Here is a 21712-nt window from a genome sequence, read left to right on the forward strand (position 1 = left end):
AACAAACATTTTTTGTCTGTGAAAACATCTTTTGTGTAAGAGCACCATGTGTGTCCATGTGGGTGGGTTAGCTGTGGTATTAGCGTGTGTGTGCAAGTTTGGCAAAAGAAAGGGAAAACAAATGGTGTATAATTCATGGTGGAAGTTATTGGCATGGGCACAAATGCACAAGTAAGCAAATGAATGATCACACTATGAGTCAAGATTCAAAAAAAGGCACTTTAATTGTTGAAAAATGACACCTCGAACTTATGTTTTAAGGACACTGTAAAATTATACAATAAAGGGAGAGCGCGAGAGATATCAATACATTCTTACCAAGATGGAGACGCAACATTGGTAAACAGTGCATAGCATCTTTTTTTAAATGGAAAACAGTCCCAAAGATTGGTGGTCAGAGAATTTAACAATCACAAAGAAAATAACAAACCCTCAGTGGAAAAGGAAATACAATAGTCCTTTTGTATCAACTGACAGTTCATGTTGCTCATTGGATTTCACTGTGTTCTGCCCCGCTCAAGTTTTTCACAGCAGTCCTGTAAAGTCTCCGCAAAGCTCGGTGAGATTTAAAGTATGCAAACCATCACGTCCATGTTTTAGAAACCAGTCAAGCATTTAATTAAAAAACACACACTCATTTATGTACACACCTAAAAAACATTTGTCTTCTGTGTTCACACTGTGGTTCTTTGTGGTTCAGAGGGCAAGTCCTGCTGTAATTCCTCTAGAGCTGATGGAATTCAGCCATATTTCTCTTTCCTGGCCACCCCTCACCCCACTACGACCCCTGTGTTGAACAGATAGGTACATATTTCAACTTGTATACACATGTGCACACTCACATAAGACCCTGGGCGGGCTGGAGCAGATTGACTGGGATAATGAGCTCGGTCAGTGTGAATTGGTAGGATTATCCAGACTCCTTTAGGGAAAGTTCACCCAAAAATGAAAATTTTATCATTTTCTCACCTTCATTTCAAACCTGTAAGACTTACTTTCTTTTCTTTTGCACTGTCCATACAATGAAATTCAATGGACCCCATCGAATTTCATTGTATGGACAAAAACACAACAATTTTTCAAAATAGTTATTTTGTGTTCCACAGAAAAAAAGTCATACAGGTTTGGAACGACATGACAAAATGTTCATGTTTTCGCTAAGCAGACGAAGTCTCACTGGGCTGCGAAATGATGGGTAATAAGCACTGATGAGGTCACATATGACTTCAACACTGATCTAAAACATACTTTGAACCTCCCTTAACATGATAAAACTTAGTATTTAGATTGAGCGTGGTCTCAGATCAGTGCATAACGACAACCCAAAGGCACTTACACATACAGGCCCAGTTTCACAGACAGGGCTTAGGTTAAGCCAGGATTAGGCTATAGTTCAATTGGGACATTTAAGTAGTTTTTAGAAATATGCCTTAAATAAAAAACATTACTGGTGTGCATCTTGAGACAAAACAATGAATCTGACATATTTTAAGATCAGTCAGTGCAAGTTTCTTTCAGTTAAAACAGCCCAGACATGCATTTTAGTCCTGGACTAGGTTTAAGCCTTGTCTGTGAAAATGGAAGATAAAGTCTAGTGATATCTGACATCACATTCCCTTAAGACATAAAAAAGCACCCTGTATAGAGAGATTTTGGCATTGTGGCACATTATACCAGTCGACAGAAGTGCACTTGCACCAAAAGCATTAACCTGCTGAAGAATAATTTGTTCTCCCCCTTTGGATTAATTCAGCATCCAAGTTTCTTAATCCAGACTAACTGCAGATAAGAGTCAGACAGAATGAAGTTTTGTAATGTGTGGTATAACTAATATTATGACCGTAGTTAAGAGTCTTGGCTCATTCACTTTTGCTGTATAATGTGATTTAAGGCACTGTCTTGGCAGGGGCCCTTTAGCTCACTGACTTTCTCAGTAAAAACTGGGGCAGAGTCCAGAGAGAAGAAAACATGCTCAGGGTTTACAATGAAACCCAAGCGAGTGTTTGCTCTCACTCTCAGAAACACCATTGTGATAGCACTCCATCATTTATGGTGAAAAAGTAATCACCCCCACCCTCTCCTCTTTCAAAAACTTTTTCTTCAGAAAAAACAGGCTTGAGATTCACAACGCCGTTTCATTTGGAGAACGCCACAGCGTTTACGTTTACAGCGTGAGGCTCATTTTGATGGGAGAACATTACAACGCTTGTACATTCATTTCCAAACCTCATGATTCTGAATTAAATACAATTTTATATACACAGGTTGAACCAACCACATAGAGAAAGAGAAGGATGTACAACTAAGAAGAGACACTTGTCAGCACACTAGCAAAAACGAAGCATTATATGGCTGCGACATTTCAACAAACCATGTAGCGTAGTGTTTATTTAACTTTTCATATGGCTGGCACCATGTGAGCTGGGAAGCACGTGTCTCTGTGCGTCCCTCCCTGACAGTACTTCCTCCTGCACCCTGGACCAGACAGCAGAGGGAGACTTGTAAAAATGATTTGTATCTGAGACTAAACGTATATGTGTGTTGTATCTTATCGCTGTGTTTTGTATGCATGGAAGCCATAAATACTCAAGAAAAGGAGTGCTCTTAAATGACAAAATGAGTGCTCTTCAGCAACAAGCTGAATTCCTCTGTGTTTATGTGTGCATGTGAACTTTTTTAGGTCCTTTTCTTGTCCGGGCATGTTGCTCCGCTGGTCCGACAGGACGGGGAGAATTCCACAGTCTTGCAAACTGCCAGGATGCTGCTTTGAGGCTGGCAGAGCTGCATACTTCCCCTCTCATCTTTCTTTCCTCCACATTCCCGCTGTCATCATTCTCTTCTCATTTCTCTGTTTTTAAAACTGTTTTAGATCCGCTGTTCACAAAATATTCCCCTCCAGCGGACAAGAGCGAGTTCATTGGCACTGATTCACTTTGTGAGTTTTTGTCTCTCCTCTTCGTTTTTTGCTACTGTTTCAAAGTTTCACATCTTTGATGTGATCTGTAGAAATATACATACATTCCTCTGTCTTTAAAAGAAATAACCTTGTCTGAAATGTCTCTCATTCACACATCCTTCACATATTTAAAGTCTTAAGGAAAGGGAAGTTGAACGATGAAGTCTTTTCCCAATGGGATAAGTCCCGGTTTAGCTCCTCTGATATGTTCTTACAGGTCCAGACGGAAAGCTCCAAAGTAGCTAGAAGAGTCCTCACCGTACACCATTGTGGGAGATGAGACGGACACAAAGACCTCGTCACCTGCTTGCAGCTCAAACAGCCCGCCTTGGTACACTGAGTGAAGGGCGTATTCTGCGTCCGGAGCCCAACATTTGGTCCCCACTCCCTTCAGCAGCTGAATCGGTCTCAAGTAGGAGGTTTTCTTATAGATGCACTGAACCAGCTGGTGGCTCACGCTGTTTTGATCGCCCTCGCTAGGAGAGGGGTAGCGGAAGTACACCTGGGAGTACAGGTAGTAGCGACCGCCCTGGGGTACGCGAAGGCGTCCATTAGCCAGTGTCATGTTGTGCAGATGGGCGCCGAAGCTCTGGTTGGCCCAGGAACGTACAGGGTGGCGGCAGGACTGGTGCAGGTCTGGTTGAGGGGTGAAGTATTGAGCACCCACTGCAAAAAAGGGAGAAGACGGACTTAATGTTAGCATGAAATGCCATTCACAACCCTTCTGTAAAGTATGTATTTTTGAGTTAAACATTTTGACATTCGATGCGACCAGTGTTGTTATTTTTAACCAAAACTAAATCAAAAAATATTATAAACCATTGTCATTAATTGAAATAAAGCTGAAATAAAAATTGGATGAAAATTAGAAATGTTGCCTTGGCAACTAACTGAAATGACAAAGTTAAGCTGAAATAAAATACAGAAATAAAAAACTAATAAAATGACAAAAGCACATAACAAAATTACTAAAAATGAGGCAAAAATTAAAATCTTATAAAGCTGAAAATATAAAAATAAAAGCCAATTCAAAATATGAATGAATAATAATATGTAGATGCTAAAAGAAAAATGTATAACAGGACTTTCATTCATCGGCAAGTGATTGGATTGTTAATTGATGAATTGCAAATGTTAATTATGGCCGGTAACGATAAGCTGATAATTTTTCATGTTATGGCTGATAACCAATAAATTACTGATATTAAAATGCAATAATATTTTGTCCCAGTGAATAAAAAGAAGCAATAAAATCTAACATAAATCATTTTAAATGGTACAGGTGAGTTTAGGCATCACAACATTATAAACATACAGTATAATTTATATTAATTTAGAGATCTGCTAAAGATTACATTTAACAGTGTTATAAAATTATTAGTGTTTAAAAGATTACCTTTAAGTGAGCATTAAGTAATGCCAAAGGTAATCTGAATGTGGAAAGGCAAATAATTCATGACCAAAAAAAGAAAAAGAAAACAGTAGTAAAAAAGAAGAAATGTTCCAACACAAGGAGCAGGTGCCAATTAAGGCAAGGCACATACTTCACGAGCTAAAAGGTAGGAATGAAAGATTGGTGGATTGTCTTAAGAGTACAGGAGATATCAGAACAGGAAGGTATGGCTGCACAGGAGAGGAAGTCACAGATAGAGTGAAAAATCGAAGAACAGAGAGAGAAAGACTGGGGAGGAAGGGAGGTGTAGCGGCACACACAGTGAGCCACATTCCTCAAAGAAGATCAATAACACACTAGACCTGCTCTTAGATTTACTGCTTCAAAAAGTTTTAAAAGGGCCGTTCTTCTGACAAAAGTTAATAAAGAGATACACATATGAAGTACAGATGTGTAGGAAAGCCCAAGTTAATATAGATGTTCTCATGGATTAAACAGGTTCGGCTTTTTGAAGTTAACAGCATTTGCAGTTTTCAGAGTGTGTGTATGTGATCCATCATCAAGCACTGTGCAGACAGGTTTGTGAATAATGCATGCAAGTGTAAAAAATAAAAACACTCCCTTGCAGTTTAGCAGTCAGACTTGTGACTTGTGCTCCAGAAACAAAGCTGGTTTGACTTGGTTTCATTTCCTTCTGGGATGCGTGACTGAATAAATCTCTTTTTTTTTTTTGGCACGCACGCAGTAAACAAGACTTTGATCCGAGAAGCTATAGACGAACTTCAAAGGAGCGGACAAGATTTTGGGATATTTGCGATATTACTTTACAGTTGCTAAATAACCAAACAATTTCAGGCTGTTATATAATTAATTTTTTCTTTGCATCTGTCTGCCAGGCATTTTTTGACATCGGGAAGCTCTGCTTGTGCCTGGCAGGATGGATGGGTGTGTCATGTACAGTACATGGAGGGCACAAAAAGCATGTGCATGTACAGTACTAGTTACAGTGCTGGCTGGAATACACTACATGACTTTTAAAATCTGAGCAGATTTTAAAACACAAGGCATCATACACTTGCCACTTCATAAATGGTTACACAGAAAAAACTGAGCATTGTATGCTAAGTGACAGAAATCTGCAGACTGGCTCTGAATTTCACTATCGACTCGTCTAGACTGCAAATCAGGGGAAAAATTGAGCATTAAACAAAATGATTATTCTTTTTTTTAAAAGAGCTTAAGACTGATCTTAATGATTAAAAATAAGCTTTACAGTTATATGCTCAAGTTAAATTAAATTATTTTTATAGACTAATTTTTATTTTTATTTATTATGTAATTTTTATATTGTTTATTTTATTAATAATACAGTTTTTCATTTTACTTATTTAATTTTTAGAAGAATATTTATTTATTATTATTATACTTTTTTAATCTATTTTTTTGCTAAACTTATCAGTGTTGTTGAATCTAAAATGTGGAAAACCGTAAAAATAAAGAATAGATGGGTATGTCCAAAGTTTCGGCTTGTACTGTATACACACACACACACACACACACACACACACACACACACACACACACACACACACACACAGAAGCTCACCTGGTAGACTGCTAAGAGTCAGGTGGGCTGACGGTCGCTGTGTCACTGTGGTCATGAACTTCGACCCTGATGTATTATATGAATGAGGTATGGCTCTTGCTTCTGAGGAAGGGACAGACAGTAGACAGTCAGCACATTCAGACTGATCATAAAATATTAACTGGTGTTGCGCAAGACATTTTAACCTGTTATTTAAACCACACTGTGTTTTGGTACAGTCAGTCTATTTTTATCATTGTTCCTGGTGTCTCTAGCACTGTGCTGTATGCTGTCATTGTGATTATGCTGATTACGGAGAAATGACTGATCACATACTCACCATGGAAAGCCTGTTTGGAGATGATACTGTCTGTAACCTGTGGCAAAAACAAGAAAAAGTTCCCATTAGTACAGTGACATATGATGATTCTTCAAATTCTAGATTGTTAACAGGAATGTGAAACTGGATGATTCAGTTTTATGAGCATGTCTTTCTTCCTTTTTGGTTTTTGTTTCTTGTCTCGCAGGCAGACGACTAAAGTTAAAGTTTACCTCATGTTACAAAACAGCAACATAAGTTAATTCTCCATTTTATTACAGAAACACTTCTATTTTTTTCTGCCTTGAAGACGGCGGTTTCTAAGGACAGAAATGATCTCTTTGTGTTGAGCTGGAACAGCTAAGAATCGTTTTTAAGGTGACCTTTCTCAAGGGCAGTTTTTCAGAAGTCTGTGACGGCCGTATTTCAACCAGTCAAACCCCAGTATCCAGATCATTAGTCCCACCGGCTGGGTCTTGAACTAAAAACACTCTGATTACTGGCTCATTTCCATCGCCTCAGGTCAGCAGCATTGCTCTGGGATTAAGTGTGTTCCAAACACCATCTGATTTACCTAAATTAAACTAATCGAAAACTCACTGGATCACTGCATTAACACTATTTAGCAAAAAATACCATGTTAACACAGAATTTCATCAGGAAAGCAGTGGAAAAATATATATTTCATATAATCCATAAAGTTGTTCAGATTTCATAAAAACTACTCCGTTACAAGCCAAAGTTTAACCCAACTCCCTCAGGCTGGTTTTGACCTCTCCTCACATTTTCCTTCCACTCTCTTGAATACTCATTGGATAAAGGTTAAATGCCACTTAAACACCATAGTTACAAGAAATATAAAATTTGGCATGTGCATTTTACAATATATTTTAGTCTATAAAATTTATGATGTTTTGCCTTTCAGTGTTTCGCAGTAAATTATGTTGTGTATTACTGTCTGTGTTAAAATATGAACAGCTTTTTAAAGCAAACACTTTAATTTTAGCTTTCTGGCATGACCGTGTTTGATAAATCAACAAATGAATGTGTTTTTTTTCTTCTTCTTAAGGAATAATAGTTTATTCCCTTCTCTCTCTGTCTGTCCCCACCTCCCCAGTCCCTCTCTGTCTGGCATCATCCAAGAGTGAGTGTGTGATGGAGTCTCTGTTGTTCTTGGCGCTCTTTCTCTCCTCTCCATTCATCAGACAGCAGAGCGCCTGCAGCCTTTATATCGTGACATAATCTCACCCAGGCCACAGCAGAGATGGATTTGACTTTTTCACCATAATTCCTGGTAAATGATCCTGAAATCAATTCCACATCTCACATATGGAGCTGATAAAGGGCTATTTTACAAGCATCTTCTTGTACATGCAGCATGTCATACAAGAAAGACAGAAGGAAAAAGAGAACAAGATGGATAGAAAGAAATTATTTCAATTGTCTTTATAATTATTTTCATCTTTCCTGCTATGCTGTTTTATTTTATTTACTCATCTTTGTAAAATTCTACTTTTCTGGATGGATGGATGGACAGATAGATAGATTGTTAGGATGTTGCTATGATGCTGTAAGATGGTTACTAGGGTGTTTGGGGTGGTTGCTAGGACCAAAAGAAAGACTGATAGCTCCTGATGGAATCCCGTTGGACTTTCTGTTATAACTGATCAAAAAGGATCCTAACTTTCTTGTAGGAAACACAAAAATGTTAAAACTCCTTTCTGGACAACACAACTGTTCTACACAACATCCTATAGGACTGTAAGCACCAATTAAGAATCCAAAACTCCTGTAGGAATCTTGGTTTATCCAGTAAGATCTTATGGGATTCTTAGTTGATCCCAATAGGATCCTTTTGGATTGGTTCCCATTTATGACAGAAATTACAATAACACTCTTAAAAAAAGGTGCTTCAAAAGGTTCTTTAAGCGATGCCATAGAAGAACCATTTTTGGTTCCAAAAAGAACCATTCAGTCCAAGGTTCTTTAAAGAACCATCTCTTTCTTGTGTTTTTGTAGGGAACCTTCTTTCACCACAAAGAACCTTTTGTGAACACAAAGATTCTTCAGATGTTAAATGTTCTTTATGGAACCATTTAGACAAAAAGGTTCTTCTATGGCATCGTTAAACACCTTTAATTTTAAGAGTGAAGAATCCATCACACAGGAGTCTGTGAGGTCTAGTTAAAGTGAGTGCACAATCTGTTTTCTGGAAAACACAACAGTTTAGAAGGTGGAGGCCAGAGAACAGACCCATACAAAGGCCTCAACAATAACAATAAACACACCCGACATTAAACCTTTGGCCCCTTGCACTCGTGCGCCGGAAAAGACAAACGACCGAAGATGATTTTTCCTTCATTCAAGGAGCAGGAAGCGGGCGAGTGCATGCACACAGCGTGCGAAGAAATCCATTAGCGTCCTCTCAAGCTAAGCTTAGTCGAGACAGCAATCCAATTCTTTAAAACAGCTGTAAGTGCCAGAGTTTGCTCTGTCGTTGAGATTCTGAAGCACAGCGTGTTCCCTTCCTCCAGGAGAATTATTAATAAATAACTGTTGCTTTCCTTGGGGCATAAAAACAAAGCAAACAATAAATCTCATAGCGCTAGACTTTGCTCAGTGTGACTCAGGTAAATGGCTAATAACCCACAGCACTGATAGACACAAACACACACACACACACTATATTTTATTGTACACACACGCTCCTCTGGATAAAATCAGTGCACGCCTGTTATGGGCCTTTGAATGAATGGGGTATGTGTGTATGCTTACAAGTTGTTTCCTGCCATTCTTGGCTGCTGTCTGAGGTCGGCCCCATTCCTCTAAACCCTGGCCCCCTTCACCAGAGCCCTCGATGTTTCACTACAGAGCAAAACAGTCTGACCTTAAGCACTATGAGAATTCATCTCTCTTTTTTTCTCTTTCCTCCCCTTCTGTAAAAGTCTGCATCTATTCACCTGGGATGGCTGCTTCAGCTGTGCGTAAGTTACAACTGTAGCGTAAATGAAAACTACATTACAACCACTAAAAATGTGATCATTACTTACACTTAAATCAAAAGTTAGCCTTTGTATGAACTAAATATTTATGAAACCTTCTGACCAGGAGTATGTAATTCAGTTGGTCTGCCAGTAATATGACAGACTGATTGGATTACATCATTGAGAGCATACTTTTTTGACATATAGTTTGGGGTCAGTACGAATTTTTTAAAAATGTTCTTTGAAAGAAGACATCTCATATGCTTACCAAGGCTGCATTTATTTGATGAAAAATGCAGTAAAAAACTGAAATATTGTGAAATATTATTACAATATAGAATAAGTAAATTGTTTTAATATATTTTAAAAAGTAATTTATTCCAGTGATGCAAAGCTGAATTTTCAGCAGCCATTACTTGTCACACAATACTTCATAAATCATTCTAATATGCTGATTTGGCATACCAAAATAAAACATTTCTCATTATTATCAATGTTGAAAACAGTTGTGCATGCTTAATATCTTTGTGGAAACGGTGATACAATTTTTTTTTTCAGAATTCTTGAATAAATAGAACATTCAAAAGAATAAAAATTATTTAAATGTGAAATTTTTAAACACTGTTTCTGCTGACACTTTTAATTTAATTTAATACACCCTTGCTGAATGAAATTATAAAATTAAAAAAATATATATATTACTGACTACTATAGACAAGTAAGAAATTTATCTTGGTATACCGTTCCCAAATAAATAAATATATAGGTATATAATAATTTTTTTCATATATTAGTATGGATTAATTTTCTGAGAAAGTTGTTTTGCAACAATTTTTATTGTGGAAAGCGCTATACAAATAAACATGAACTGAATTGAATTTAGGACTTACAAGCGCTGGTGCAACCCTACCCTGCACTTTAAAAACAGCAGACATGATTAGTTATGTTTGTGCCTGTGTCTTCCTCCTCTCTCTCTCTCTCTCATCAGGGCTCTCTGCCACAGTGACACTTAATGGGGTGTTAAAGATGTGACAGGTTGTCTTCAGTCTCTTTTGGTGTGGAGAATGGACTTGAAGACTTCCGAGGCTTTAAACCCAACTTAATCTCTCTTTCTTTTCCCTCTCTCCTTTCTTTTTTTTAGACGGAAGGTCACTGCGGAGCACTCGCTGAAATTCGACTCTTAAGTAATACCAGCTTTGAGAGCTCAGCACATTTTTGGCAGGAGGCGAGCCATCGTGTAACTCCATGCAGCGCAACATGAGAACACCAACTGGACCGCCCTTTTATTACTTTATTAATGTTTTTCTCTTTTTCTTTCTTTTCACCCTTTTTCACCCTAGCAAATCTCATGTTTGCTTGTTATCAAACCCAATCCACATCCACAAGCTAGTAGTTTCCCATAGATTTCTGTAACAAACAATACATTCATCCAGAGAAACCGCATGTTGTAAAACCAACCACACCATCGAAAACACAGTCCTTGAGCAATGATCATGCAGAAGATAAAGGTTAGAGGGCAGACAGAGATGGCCTTTGTGTTTGTTCTAAGGTTGGCGGAAAATCTTGCGGCTGGCGGGATGCCCCGAGTATGATCACTGCTTTCATCATAAATCTGTTTCAGACGCCGGCGGTGATGCAGCGCTGCGAAGACGAGATGCTTCCTCATCTAATGAGTCATTAGGAGAATCCGAGACAAGCGGAGAATGGGGACAAAATGTCCCATTTAGCTTTGCAGGAAACTGAGGAGGGATTTAGGGATATTGAGAGGACTCAAGTGGCTGCTGCGGAGTGTAGGTTAAGCATATAATATTCCTTGGAATGCTGATATTATTTCTAGACTGGATCGTATCCATTCTGGCCGAGATGTTGTAGCGTCTTTTGATTTTTTGACTTGTGTTTAAGTGTTAAAGTGTCAAAGACTTGTGTTCTGCATGGGATTCTCTGCGGACGTGGCCATCTGTTTAGAGAATTAACTGAACTCTTGCAGGGTTCGGCTCTTGTTAGCTGTGCAGTCATTCCGCATTACGTGTTACACCAAAGCCGGACAAGGGCCACGGAAAGTCAGGGAGCAACAATGGTCAGCGGTTTGCATATACTGCAATTCTGTACGCTGTTTGTGTGCTGAGTCCGGCTAAAGTCAAGAATCTGGAGGACATCTGACTTTACTTTTTGCTTTTTTTTTGAGCCCTCCATAATAACTACCAGGTGTTCTTGCATTCTCTTTATTCTGAAGGCCTTCACTTCAGAAACTTGCATTTCCTTCATCTCTCCTCACTCACTCATTCGCTGCCTTCGCAGCGAACACTCTCAAGATCCTCCTTGTCCTCTCGTTCTTTTTCTGTGTGCTTTACCTCTGTGCTGACATGAAGCTGGAAAAGAGCCCGAAGCCTCGGCGTGTGCTTGTTCGGCCTGTTTCTTTCTCTGCGTGAAAATATCTTACTTCTTTATCTAAATCTGAATCTCACCCTCTTATTCGTTTTGACGCGTGAACATGCAAGCAAATACATGCACGTATACGTTATGTTTTCTCTATATATGTATGTTGAGACTTGTGTACTCATCTAACCCTTACGTTCTTTTTTTATTTGGCAAAACTCCATTATTTGTTTACTTTTTCCACTGACCGATCCCCTAGCATGATCAGGGAATTCTTTAACGCACCATAATTGCATCTCTCAGAAGTGGCGCATGTGTTTTTAATTATGAGGCAAATGCCTCTGTCTCTGAGTGCCAATAAATTGTTTGCAGCCTCACTCATTTAGTAGTGAAAGATTTGACGGTACGCACGGGCTGTTGCACATAGCGGCAGGAGGGAGGACGGGGTAGACATGCTCCGTTAATCTGATAACATATATTCCCAGAGCTGAGGAACTTGGGTAAACAAAGAGGTGGCATGGAAAATTACTAAAGAAAAAAGGCAGAAGTTGCGACACTTCCACCATAATGAAAAGCCTAAAGTCAAAATGAACAATATTAACTTTCTAATAAATGTTTCCTGGTTTTATTGTAAATGATTCATTGGTGCAGGTTGTTCCAAACAAAGAATTTCTTTCTCCTCTGAAACAACCTTTTCTTTTCTGCTGACGTCACTTAGGCCATCTAGGCTATTGGATAATGTAAACCAATAGCCAAATAGCTATTTATTAAGTCTGACGCTGAATGATAAAATCAAATAGGGACGCACAATATAGTGGTACCATAACAGTAATCTTCTGATGTTAAAGTGCCCCTTTTATGCAGTTTTGAATATTGCCTTTCATGCAGTGTGTAATGTAGCGGTATGTGAATGTAAAAGATTTGCAAGGTTGTAAAGCTGAAAGTGTACAATTAATAAAGTCATTGTCTCCCAAAAGAAAAAAATCAACTCTGAACAGCCTAAAAAAGTCGTCAGTATTCGAATTCCACTTCCGTGACAGCTACACATCACAGGGAACCACATTTGCATAATGCCTATGTTCTAAGTTGGCCGGCTGCGAATAACTTGACTCACCCTCAAACACTGTAGCTTGTTTGTGTGGTTAACATCATGTCAAGAAGACACTGTATCCTATGCTGTTAAAGTAAATTTGTTTTATTTTCACTTCTGAAAGATGAGTCTGCAAAGAATCAGTGGTTAAAATTCACAGCAGTACAATCTTTTTTGTGTGTGTGTTTTACTGTCATTTTGTTATTTTACTGATGACTGCTTCTCTAATTTTGGGGTAGTTCAACATGGGATTCCCAAACGCTTGCTCTTGAAAGATGTCTCAGTATCCAGTTTATTTGGACCAGCTGGCTCCACTGAATCACAACTTTAAGTATGATAAATAATAGATGTTTGTATTTTCTATCAAGTGCTCAAAATACAGAACTATGGCAATGGGTGTATCATTTCCGACACGCGCAGTACGTGGTAGACCAATCACAACAGACTGAGCCATCTGACCAATCCGAGCAGAGTAGGCTCACAGAAAGGAGGGGTTTAAAGAGACGGAATCTTAGAACTGCTTCCAAAGAATCGTTTGAGAATCGTTGGAAAATTAGATGATATTAAATGCATATTTTTTTTTAGAAAACGAAAGCGCATTTTGACCTTGCATCCATGTAAACCTATTATAGGAGACTCCCAAAACAATATTGTATCCTTTAAAATTTGTGAATAATGGATATATAATTGTTCATGTTTTATATTAATTTATTTAGACAAAATAGAAATTTTTATATATGCCTTAACGTATAATACTAGCGTTCAAACATTTGAGGACTGTTTTTATGAAGAAATTCATATCTTTATTTAGCAAGGATGCATAGTGAAAGAGTGACATTAAATACTTTTACATGGATACAGTTTATATTTTTTTAATTAAAGCTGATGTTTTCTATTCATCAAAGATCCCTGAAAAAAAAAATCAGTTTCCACAAAAATATTAAGTAGCAAAAACTGTTTTCAATTTTAATGATACTAATAATGAATGTTTCCTGAGCAACAATTCAGCATAGAGCATAAGAGCTCTATCAAAAACATAATAAAATGGTACCGATCTCAAACTTTTCAATTGTACCGTGTTTAATGTAAATAAGTGTTTGACTTTACTACTTGATGCTCTGCAAGTCTAATCACACCTTTAGAACAAGACTTGCTCAAAACCAAGCCCTAGGCTTTCAAACATGTCAGTTTTATTAATGTAAACCACCACTGGAAGGCTGTGAGGGGAAAAAGCTGAATGCTGAAGGTATAACCAGCCACGCCAGGGGAAAACCAAGCCATTTCCTTCAAATCTGAGCTCTGACTACAAGACTGGTTCATGATCGGGACAAGGGGGTGACTCACCCTCTACAATGCTGCACAAGTATAAATGCCTGAAAAACTCTCCCATGACTCAACCATCCACTTTTCTTCCCTAAGGAGATTGTAATCACTTGCCAGGACACATTTATGGTAATAGCACGTTGCTTCATGCTGTGAGGAGCTTCATTTAATACTGTTGTCTACAATTGTGCTCATGCATTGAAAAGGCAGATGATGTTTTTAATAGCTGTTATTAAGAAATGGCTTGCCTCAACAGATATCCCAACAAATGAAGGCAGAATGTTGTGCAACAAGTACAATCAAACCGAGATGTGAACTCACCTTGGAAATATAGGCTTTGATACCCTCGGCTAGCTTGATGCAAGGTTCTCCAAACAATTGGGCCAGGTCTTCGGGAATGTCCCGGTCTTTATCCAGGGCGTTGAGCAATCCCAAGCACCGCAGCTCTTCTGTAACCCCCTGATTTTTAACCTGCCAATAGGGTAAAAGTTTTAAAACAAGCCCAATTCAGATGCAACTGGAATCAGTACATTAAAATGAGGTTTGAATGCAATGTCAACCCAAGGAACAATGAAAACGGCACTTTGGTTTATGAAGCAAATTGGGAAGCAATCAACAGGGAGCTGATGGCATGCTCAATGAGGAAACAATCTGCTCAAGGCCGGAGCGTAGGCTGAAGATCAAAATGAGGGCATGTATCCCTCTTGACCCTTTCCAGGAAAGTAGATGAGAACATCTGCAAAGGGGCTTTCTATGGAAAGCCAATGGGGTACAAGTTCAGCTCAAGACCTTGAGCCAGCTGGAGAGGTATGTCCTACATAATGAGGTACTTTCAAATGACCTTGCTCTGAAACCCTTGCTCTTATTTTCTGTGCCGTTCTCTCTCTTTCTGTCTCTGTTCAGAAACCCGGAGTCTCTCCTAGAAATATGTCGCCAGTTAAGGATCTCTGTGTGCAATTTTGAAGCCTTGAGTCACGGTCCGCCAAATCTCTTAATGACTCTTCAGTTGCCGATGGAGTGTGGCAGCAGAAGGTATGTTTCGTTAACTCTCACCACGTTATGGTTATCACAGCGAGTCAGGCAGGTAATGAGGGTCCTGCATGTTGAGCAGGGCTGCGCTCACAGGAACAGCTCGAGACTGATCTGAAACCAGTTTTGCAATTTCTTGTGTGACCACACAAACAAGGCTGGTCCTAATCCTGGAAGGACTTACAGTATTGGGGCTAGGCTCCTTCATTTGTGTTGATCGACAACCCGTTTGCGGTTTTGTCTCATGGGTAAGCTTGGGCTGCCCACTGCTCCAGGTGTGTGTTCACTGTGTGTGTGTGTGTTCACTGCTGTGTGTGTGCACTTGGATGGGTTAAATGCAGAGCACAAATTCCAAGAAAGGAACACCATACTTTTTCCACATGTCACTTCACTTCATATAGGGTACCACCTGAGCTATATCTGATCATCTTTTTTTTTCACCTGGAAAATAGAAACGCCCTCTGACATGGATTGATCACGAAAACCCAGTTTACTTGATGCATCATATTTTGTGCTTGCATGTACATGTTCAAAACCTTCTTAACTGTAAACAACTACTTGTCATGTAAGTGCCTACTTCCTCGTATTTCTCTTTTAAAAATGGGTCAGTCACACGTGCCCTGGATGGAATCTAAAGTACTGTCCAGGGTGTGGAGAAGTGTGAGCCAGAAATTGATCATTTGTCATCATGAGTTACACCAAATAAATTCAACAACTCTGGGTCAATGCTAGTTACACCCTAATACATGTAAACTCCGACAGTATTGCTATACGTAATCGTTCACAGATGGGCCGACTCTAAAAATCATGTAGCTCAAAACGCGCTAAATTAAGTCAAATCAACATAGATGGTGGTATTGAGTCACTGGTAGTGAGACTAGTGGTTCTGATCTCAGAGAGGGCAGCAGGAAGTGGGGAACAATGCTTCAGTGTTAGCCCACATTTCTGTAGCTGGGGAAAAGAAGCCACCACTGAACTTTCTGCTTCACTCCACATCTATTGCTTTTTTGGGAAAGGATTAAATAAGAGAAACCAGGCGTGTAACTTAAATCCATGCCAGGGGCTCTCTGTCTCTGCATCTCACCATAACGTCTCACCCTTCCTCTCACTCCTCTCTTTTTATGGTTTTTCCTGATCCATGTGTATGTTTTTTCTAGTTCCCCCCTGCGGTCTCAAAGAAAGGAAAGCAGCCTGAAAGTTGGTCGTGATCTAAATGACTGAAGCCCTGCATCTTCGGATGAGTTCCCAGAGGGCTACAGGTTTGTCTAAGCAGGTCTTCAAAGAAAATTCCAGCCAAATATTCAATTTGTGCATTTGGCAAAGAACCAACTCTGAGGAGATTATTCTCTTTGTTTTTCCTTCTCCAGAAGACCACACTGAAGTCAAAACCTCTCTCTCTGGCCTTGAGTCGACTAGTCTCTTAAAGCAATAAATCATGTCACGTTAAGAAGGAAACCTCCTTTCTGAGCAAAGTTTGGTTTTTATTTAGACTCAGACAATGAAGAGTATGCAAACAAGTTCAGTAGGTGCTTTCCTCACAATGACGAGTTTCTCTAAAATTAGCACATGACTACAAGTGAACTTTGATATAGGCGTGTTGACAAACAATGAGTTAAAGTTACTGATACAGTGCATAGTCAGCATGCCATTGGCCCTCTAGTATGCACCTGTACATACAAGCATTCGACTTTACAATAACCTGTGCCATTGTGTGTGGCAAAAGCCCCGGTTGCCAAGGGTAACGATCCTTTTTTTCTTATAATCACCTTTGTCTTGGCTTCTCTCATTGGCTCATAAATCTCTGGTAAATAGCCAATGAAGACGGGTCTTATTAAGAGTCCATTGTGATGCATTTTTAAAGCCCCCTGGGTGTTCTATGAAGTCTCGGGCCATCGCCGTCACATTCTGCTCTGTCTGACTGAATGTTACACTTCTAGAATACTAACTATGTGCCTGTCAGAGGACCCCGGCTTCTTTTCCCCATCCAAATGGGGCCCCAACAATCGTCTCGCTCTACTAGAATATCAAAATACTTCTGAGAAGCAGGATTTGTTTTTGTTTTTTCTCCACACGTAATTAATACAGAAATTAAACATGACATGGACAGATTGGAGTGATTATGAACTTATTTTAACTCGAGTTACTTGACTGAATAGCAAGTTTTAGCCTCCTTTTGGGGCTAATTACTTCAGAAAAGTACTTTTTAAGTTAAATTTGATTATTGTCAAATAAAGGCTGATAAAATGCCCCGATGTGTCAGTGGAACATTCAGTCTGCAGAGTTTTCATTACTGTGCTAATGGAGCTAAATGAAGGAGTAGCATCGTTTAGTTGGTGTAAACCAGGGATTTGTTTGTCCTCGCAGACTCTGATAATGGGGTAAAATGGAGGTGTTTACATGTCTTTTAGGACAACACTGTGAGCATCCCATCTGGTCGGTGCACCAACAGTGAGCACAGGATATTTATGTTACTGCTGAAGAATGCTCATTAGGCAACAGCTGTGTGTGTGAAAAAGAAAGCCGGTGCATATGTGTCTTTATTGTCAGCATTTCTCACTCAATATTTCACAATTCTTTTCTTCTTTTCTTGCTTTTTAAGCTTGTCAATGTGTTGAATTGATGACTGTCCCTTTGGAAAAAAAAAGAAAATATCTTTAATCCTTCAGCAAACACCACGGTGATGTTTAATCCTTGAAAATATTTTCCTAAGGCTTTTTGTTCATGTACGACTGAAACTTCATCATAACCGGGGCCTGTGAAATAGGCCAGGAGATATTTCAAACCCTTCTCAGATTTATTAGAAAAGTAAGCGTCTTGTGCGTTACACAAGATTTATTTGGAGAAGTGAATCATTGCTTGGCCTAGTTTGATTTATTTAGGAACTACAAAAATAAAAAGCTACTCTGTGCTCCCTAATCAATTTAATTGCAGGATGACAAATTATAAAAATGTCTTAAATATCTCAAAGTCACTTTATATTTGTGAAATTTATCCAGAGCTTTGTCCTCTTGTCAGTTTTGTATTTAAGGTTGAACCAGTCCGTGTAACACTGGAAACTATCCATGCCTTCTTTGGGCCTGGCAAACATAACGTAACTTGAATCCGCAAAGAATTATCAGAGAAAAGCAGCCACAATTAGCTATAATTATATGTTCTACATAAAAACCCTGATATTAAAATGAGAACTAGAGGGAAAGACAGAAGGAAATTGAATAAGAATAAAGACAGAACAAGAAGGAGAGGGGAAAACAAGGGGGTGAGAGAGTGAGACGTTGTGGATCTTGGCAATGGAAAATGTCACAGGAGGTTTACCAAGGGGAGCCCGAGAGGAGACACATTTCGTTGCAGGGTATTGCTTTACAGTGAATTTCTGTTATTGCTGATGAAAGGGCTGTCTAGAACTACACGTATCAACGTGTGAGGGAAAAGGAGATTATGGCTGGGATAAACTGCAAACTGCTGTCCCAAAAGCAGGCACCATATAGTACCAAGACCCAGCACCACCTTCCAGCTCAGTCTAATCTAAATGGATTTTGTCAATTGTAGTTACTTATAAATAGGTCAGATGTCACTCTGTTTAAATCCGATGGTGACAACTTGCGTGGGAGCTTCTGCCATTATCCTCCCTGTTGTGTTTACAGTCTCACAGTGTGACCATGAATTAACCTCACTTCCTTTTTCCTTTCAGAGGTAGAGCATTTATTTTACACAATTAGTCTTATCTCACCAAGTGGTATCGTTTTACAGGCTTTACTGTTCAAAGAGCACTTTTATATTGAGAGTATTACAGCCCTGTTAGAAACTTCATATATAGTTTTAAATATGGGTCCAGAGTTTATTAATATTCAGTTGAATTTACAGAATCCATACCTCAACCTTCCCTCCTAGGTTTTTCAATTTGGTTAGCCTTCAAAAATATGGCTCAGAGTATGATTAAACACATTATTTCATCACAAAAGGCAAAGCATGATAGATATGCACTACATGTTGAGTATATTGCCCATTTTCAAAATGACACTTATCCAATAATCTCAACATTGTGATTCTGATTTATAGAATGCTGATGTTGTATTCTATGCTGTTTTGTGTATTTCAAACATTGTGATTCTGATTTATAGAATCTGGATGTTGTATTCTATGCTGTTGTGTGTATTTCAAGCACCTGTTGTTATCTATGTATCGTGTTGAATCCAGACAAGGCAGTAAAGCATGCATATGAACTTTTGAAGAAAATGCAGCAAAACAACATGACTTCCTTGTCTCAGTCTTTTGATTGAGTAATCGTGTTTTAGTTTTTTTGTTTGTGTGCCGTTTTGCCAAATTAATTCATGCTGTTAATAATCTCATATTCACACTGTATTTTTTAGAAATATTTTAGACATTTGTTGTATTGTACTTTTAATAATAATAATAGCAATAATAATATTTGTAGTATATTAAGAATATATATATATATATATATATATATATATATATATATATTTTTTTATTATTGAGAAGATTACCCACAAGCACACATTAAATGTGATTTGATTCTTCTAACAGTTTGATGGAATCATTGTGTTGATATTTTGTGAAAGCCTTTAACGCGTAAATCCTCACTAAACAACAAATGGTTAGATTAAATGAAAAGAAACAAAACCATTTTCCCATCCCAATCTCCCTGCGTTGCTTGCCTAATAAACTAATAGCATTCCCTCTGTATATCGGAATATTAACTTATGCATCACTGCTGCTGGATCTGCAACTTGGTAGCTATGTTCTCCTCTTCTGCAAACCGTGTTTCAAAACTTAGTACGTTGCCTACATTGACAGCATTTTGCGGCATCATGGACACTGGAAACAAGAGTAAACATGCTGTCTATGCAGTGCACTGTGTTTTGAACGCGCCGTCGCCCCGAACGCGCCTGTGATACCCAAAAATAGTGGCACGAAACTCACTAGAGTCACGGCCTGTGCGACAAGAAAAGAATCAGTGCAACTTAAACAACTTTGCCTTACCTGCGATAAAGACATGTTTAAGTAGACAAAGAGTCCGGTGGTCGAAGCGATCTGCAGCACGACCACCACGATCACCACCATCGCGATCCATAACTTTGACGGCGAGTCTCGACCACGGCTGTTCGCCGGAACCATCATGTATGTGGTGGACTCGCTGCTGGCCGACCTGAAGTAATCCTGGTTGTTCTGAGTAGCCATGGCATTCCTAAGACTGAGTAGATACGTGGTTAGTGACAAACAAATAGAAATCAGTAACGGAACGTTGAATAAACTCCTTGTTGGCGCAGAGCGGCCGTGGGAGGGTAGAGTCTGTCCCACACTCTCATGCACTCACTAATGCTGTAGACTAGGCTTGTGTGTGTGTGTGTGTGTGTGTGTGTGTGTGGTGGGTTGAGTCTTGAGAGTTTCTCAAGGTATGCTACACTTTACAACTCATGACTTCCTTAACCCTTTTCCTCATACAAGATGACCCACTGAGAATAACTGCAATAGGAATAAATAAATATTTTATATATATATATTTTTAATGTAGTAATAGATTTATATTTTATATTGATCATTTTTTAAACTGTTATTGTGTCACATATTAAATAATATTGGTCATATTATCCCAACCTACAGAAAAGCCCAGAATGCTCTCTTTCCATGCTGCTGAAACCCATTAAACTGAGCTTGTCCTTTTTGACTCCAAGGCCCCCAATTGTCCATAACAATATTCAAAGGCCCCACGAGTTTTCCCAGTTGTTTATGATTTACTAGATGAGAAATAAGGATAAGGATTGAAATAAATAAATAAATAAATAAATAAATAAAACATGTATTTACAATTTCTTGCTTTAAAAAATGCTTTGTAACTATAAAAAAATGCACATGGAGTAGAGAACAATTGGCTTAAATAAGCCTAAACTGGTTTACTGGTCTTCAAGTTTAAGATGGTCTAGACAGACCAGCTGAGAAGTGTCCAAAACCCCTCTACAACCACAAACCATCTTGATGGTTTAAGACGTTATTGTGAAGCAGGGTGAGTAAAACCATCATATTTATATAGAACTTATTTATATAGTCCTTAAAATGAATGTTAGACATACCTGGACTTGAAACATGCAGATGCGTGTAGGTTATCAGACATTAACAAACTGAATTGCTTGTGGGCTATTTGTGTGACTGAGAAAGACAAGATACTGTGATGATGACTTTTGCTTACTTAACAGAGCCTTGTTTTTGTAAAGGTAAAATATATTATGGGGAAAAAAGTAAAAAGTAAAAGAAAGATGACCTAGAATGATCTGTGTACAAATGACTAAAACAACTGAAGATGAAAGACTTTGAGTATATCTAATAAATTACATTTATCACTTGCACTCTTCAGCAGTCTTGAACATTACATTCGTCTTGAGATAAACGGTCCTCGATAAAACTGAAGGGACACAAAAATTCACTCCTCTCAACACACTGTAAATATATCTGCAGCCTTTGTCTGTTTTAGCCATAAACAGCAGGAGACGAGCATCGTCTGTGAGCCGGAGCGTATGTTTGTCTAAATTAGCATCTAGTGGAGATGAAAGACAGATGTCTGATGACAGATGTTTGGTTGGTCAAGGCCCACGTCAGCCGGAGAAACCAACCAGACTGATGCTCTCACCTCGACCGCAGATC

At 38.7% G+C, this 21712-nt stretch overlaps 1 protein-coding gene and 1 long non-coding RNA gene across 2 annotated transcripts; one reads left to right on the forward strand and one right to left on the reverse strand.

Annotated features, from left to right (window-relative positions):
- Window positions 1-199: 199 nt before the first annotated feature.
- On the reverse strand, window positions 200-20423 carry LOC109074303 (tumor necrosis factor ligand superfamily member 10-like). Its single transcript, XM_042759773.1, has 5 exons — window positions 20057-20423; window positions 14348-14497; window positions 6275-6311; window positions 5956-6057; window positions 200-3622 (listed from the first exon to the last, which is right to left on the reverse strand). The coding sequence occupies exons 1-5, from the start codon at window positions 20252-20254 to the stop codon at window positions 3168-3170; spliced, it is 942 nt and encodes a 313-aa protein (XP_042615707.1). The 5' UTR covers window positions 20255-20423; the 3' UTR covers window positions 200-3167.
- On the forward strand, window positions 14495-16915 carry LOC122145599. Its single transcript, XR_006160424.1, has 4 exons — window positions 14495-14833; window positions 14930-15058; window positions 16213-16314; window positions 16423-16915. It is a non-coding gene; the product is annotated as an uncharacterized LOC122145599 (long non-coding RNA).
- Window positions 20424-21712: the final 1289 nt, after the last annotated feature.

This window comes from Cyprinus carpio, chromosome A7 (assembly GCF_018340385.1).
Source record: "Cyprinus carpio isolate SPL01 chromosome A7, ASM1834038v1, whole genome shotgun sequence".
Classification (NCBI taxonomy): Eukaryota; Metazoa; Chordata; class Actinopteri; order Cypriniformes; family Cyprinidae; genus Cyprinus; species Cyprinus carpio.

What these genes read in the sequence shown, in the direction of transcription:
- LOC109074303 (XM_042759773.1), bottom strand. Translation starts at nt 20,254, where the DNA reads ATGGCTACTCAGAACAACCAGGATTACTTCAGGTCGGCCAGCAGCGAG. An exon ending in CTCCAAACAGGCTTTCCATG is followed by an intron (nt 6,058 to 6,274) that starts GTGAGTATGTGA and finishes TCCCTTCCTCAG; the next exon opens with AAGCAAGAGCCATACCTCAT. An exon ending in GACTCTTAGCAGTCTACCAG is followed by an intron (nt 3,623 to 5,955) that starts GTGAGCTTCTGT and finishes CCTTTTTTGCAG; the next exon opens with TGGGTGCTCAATACTTCACC.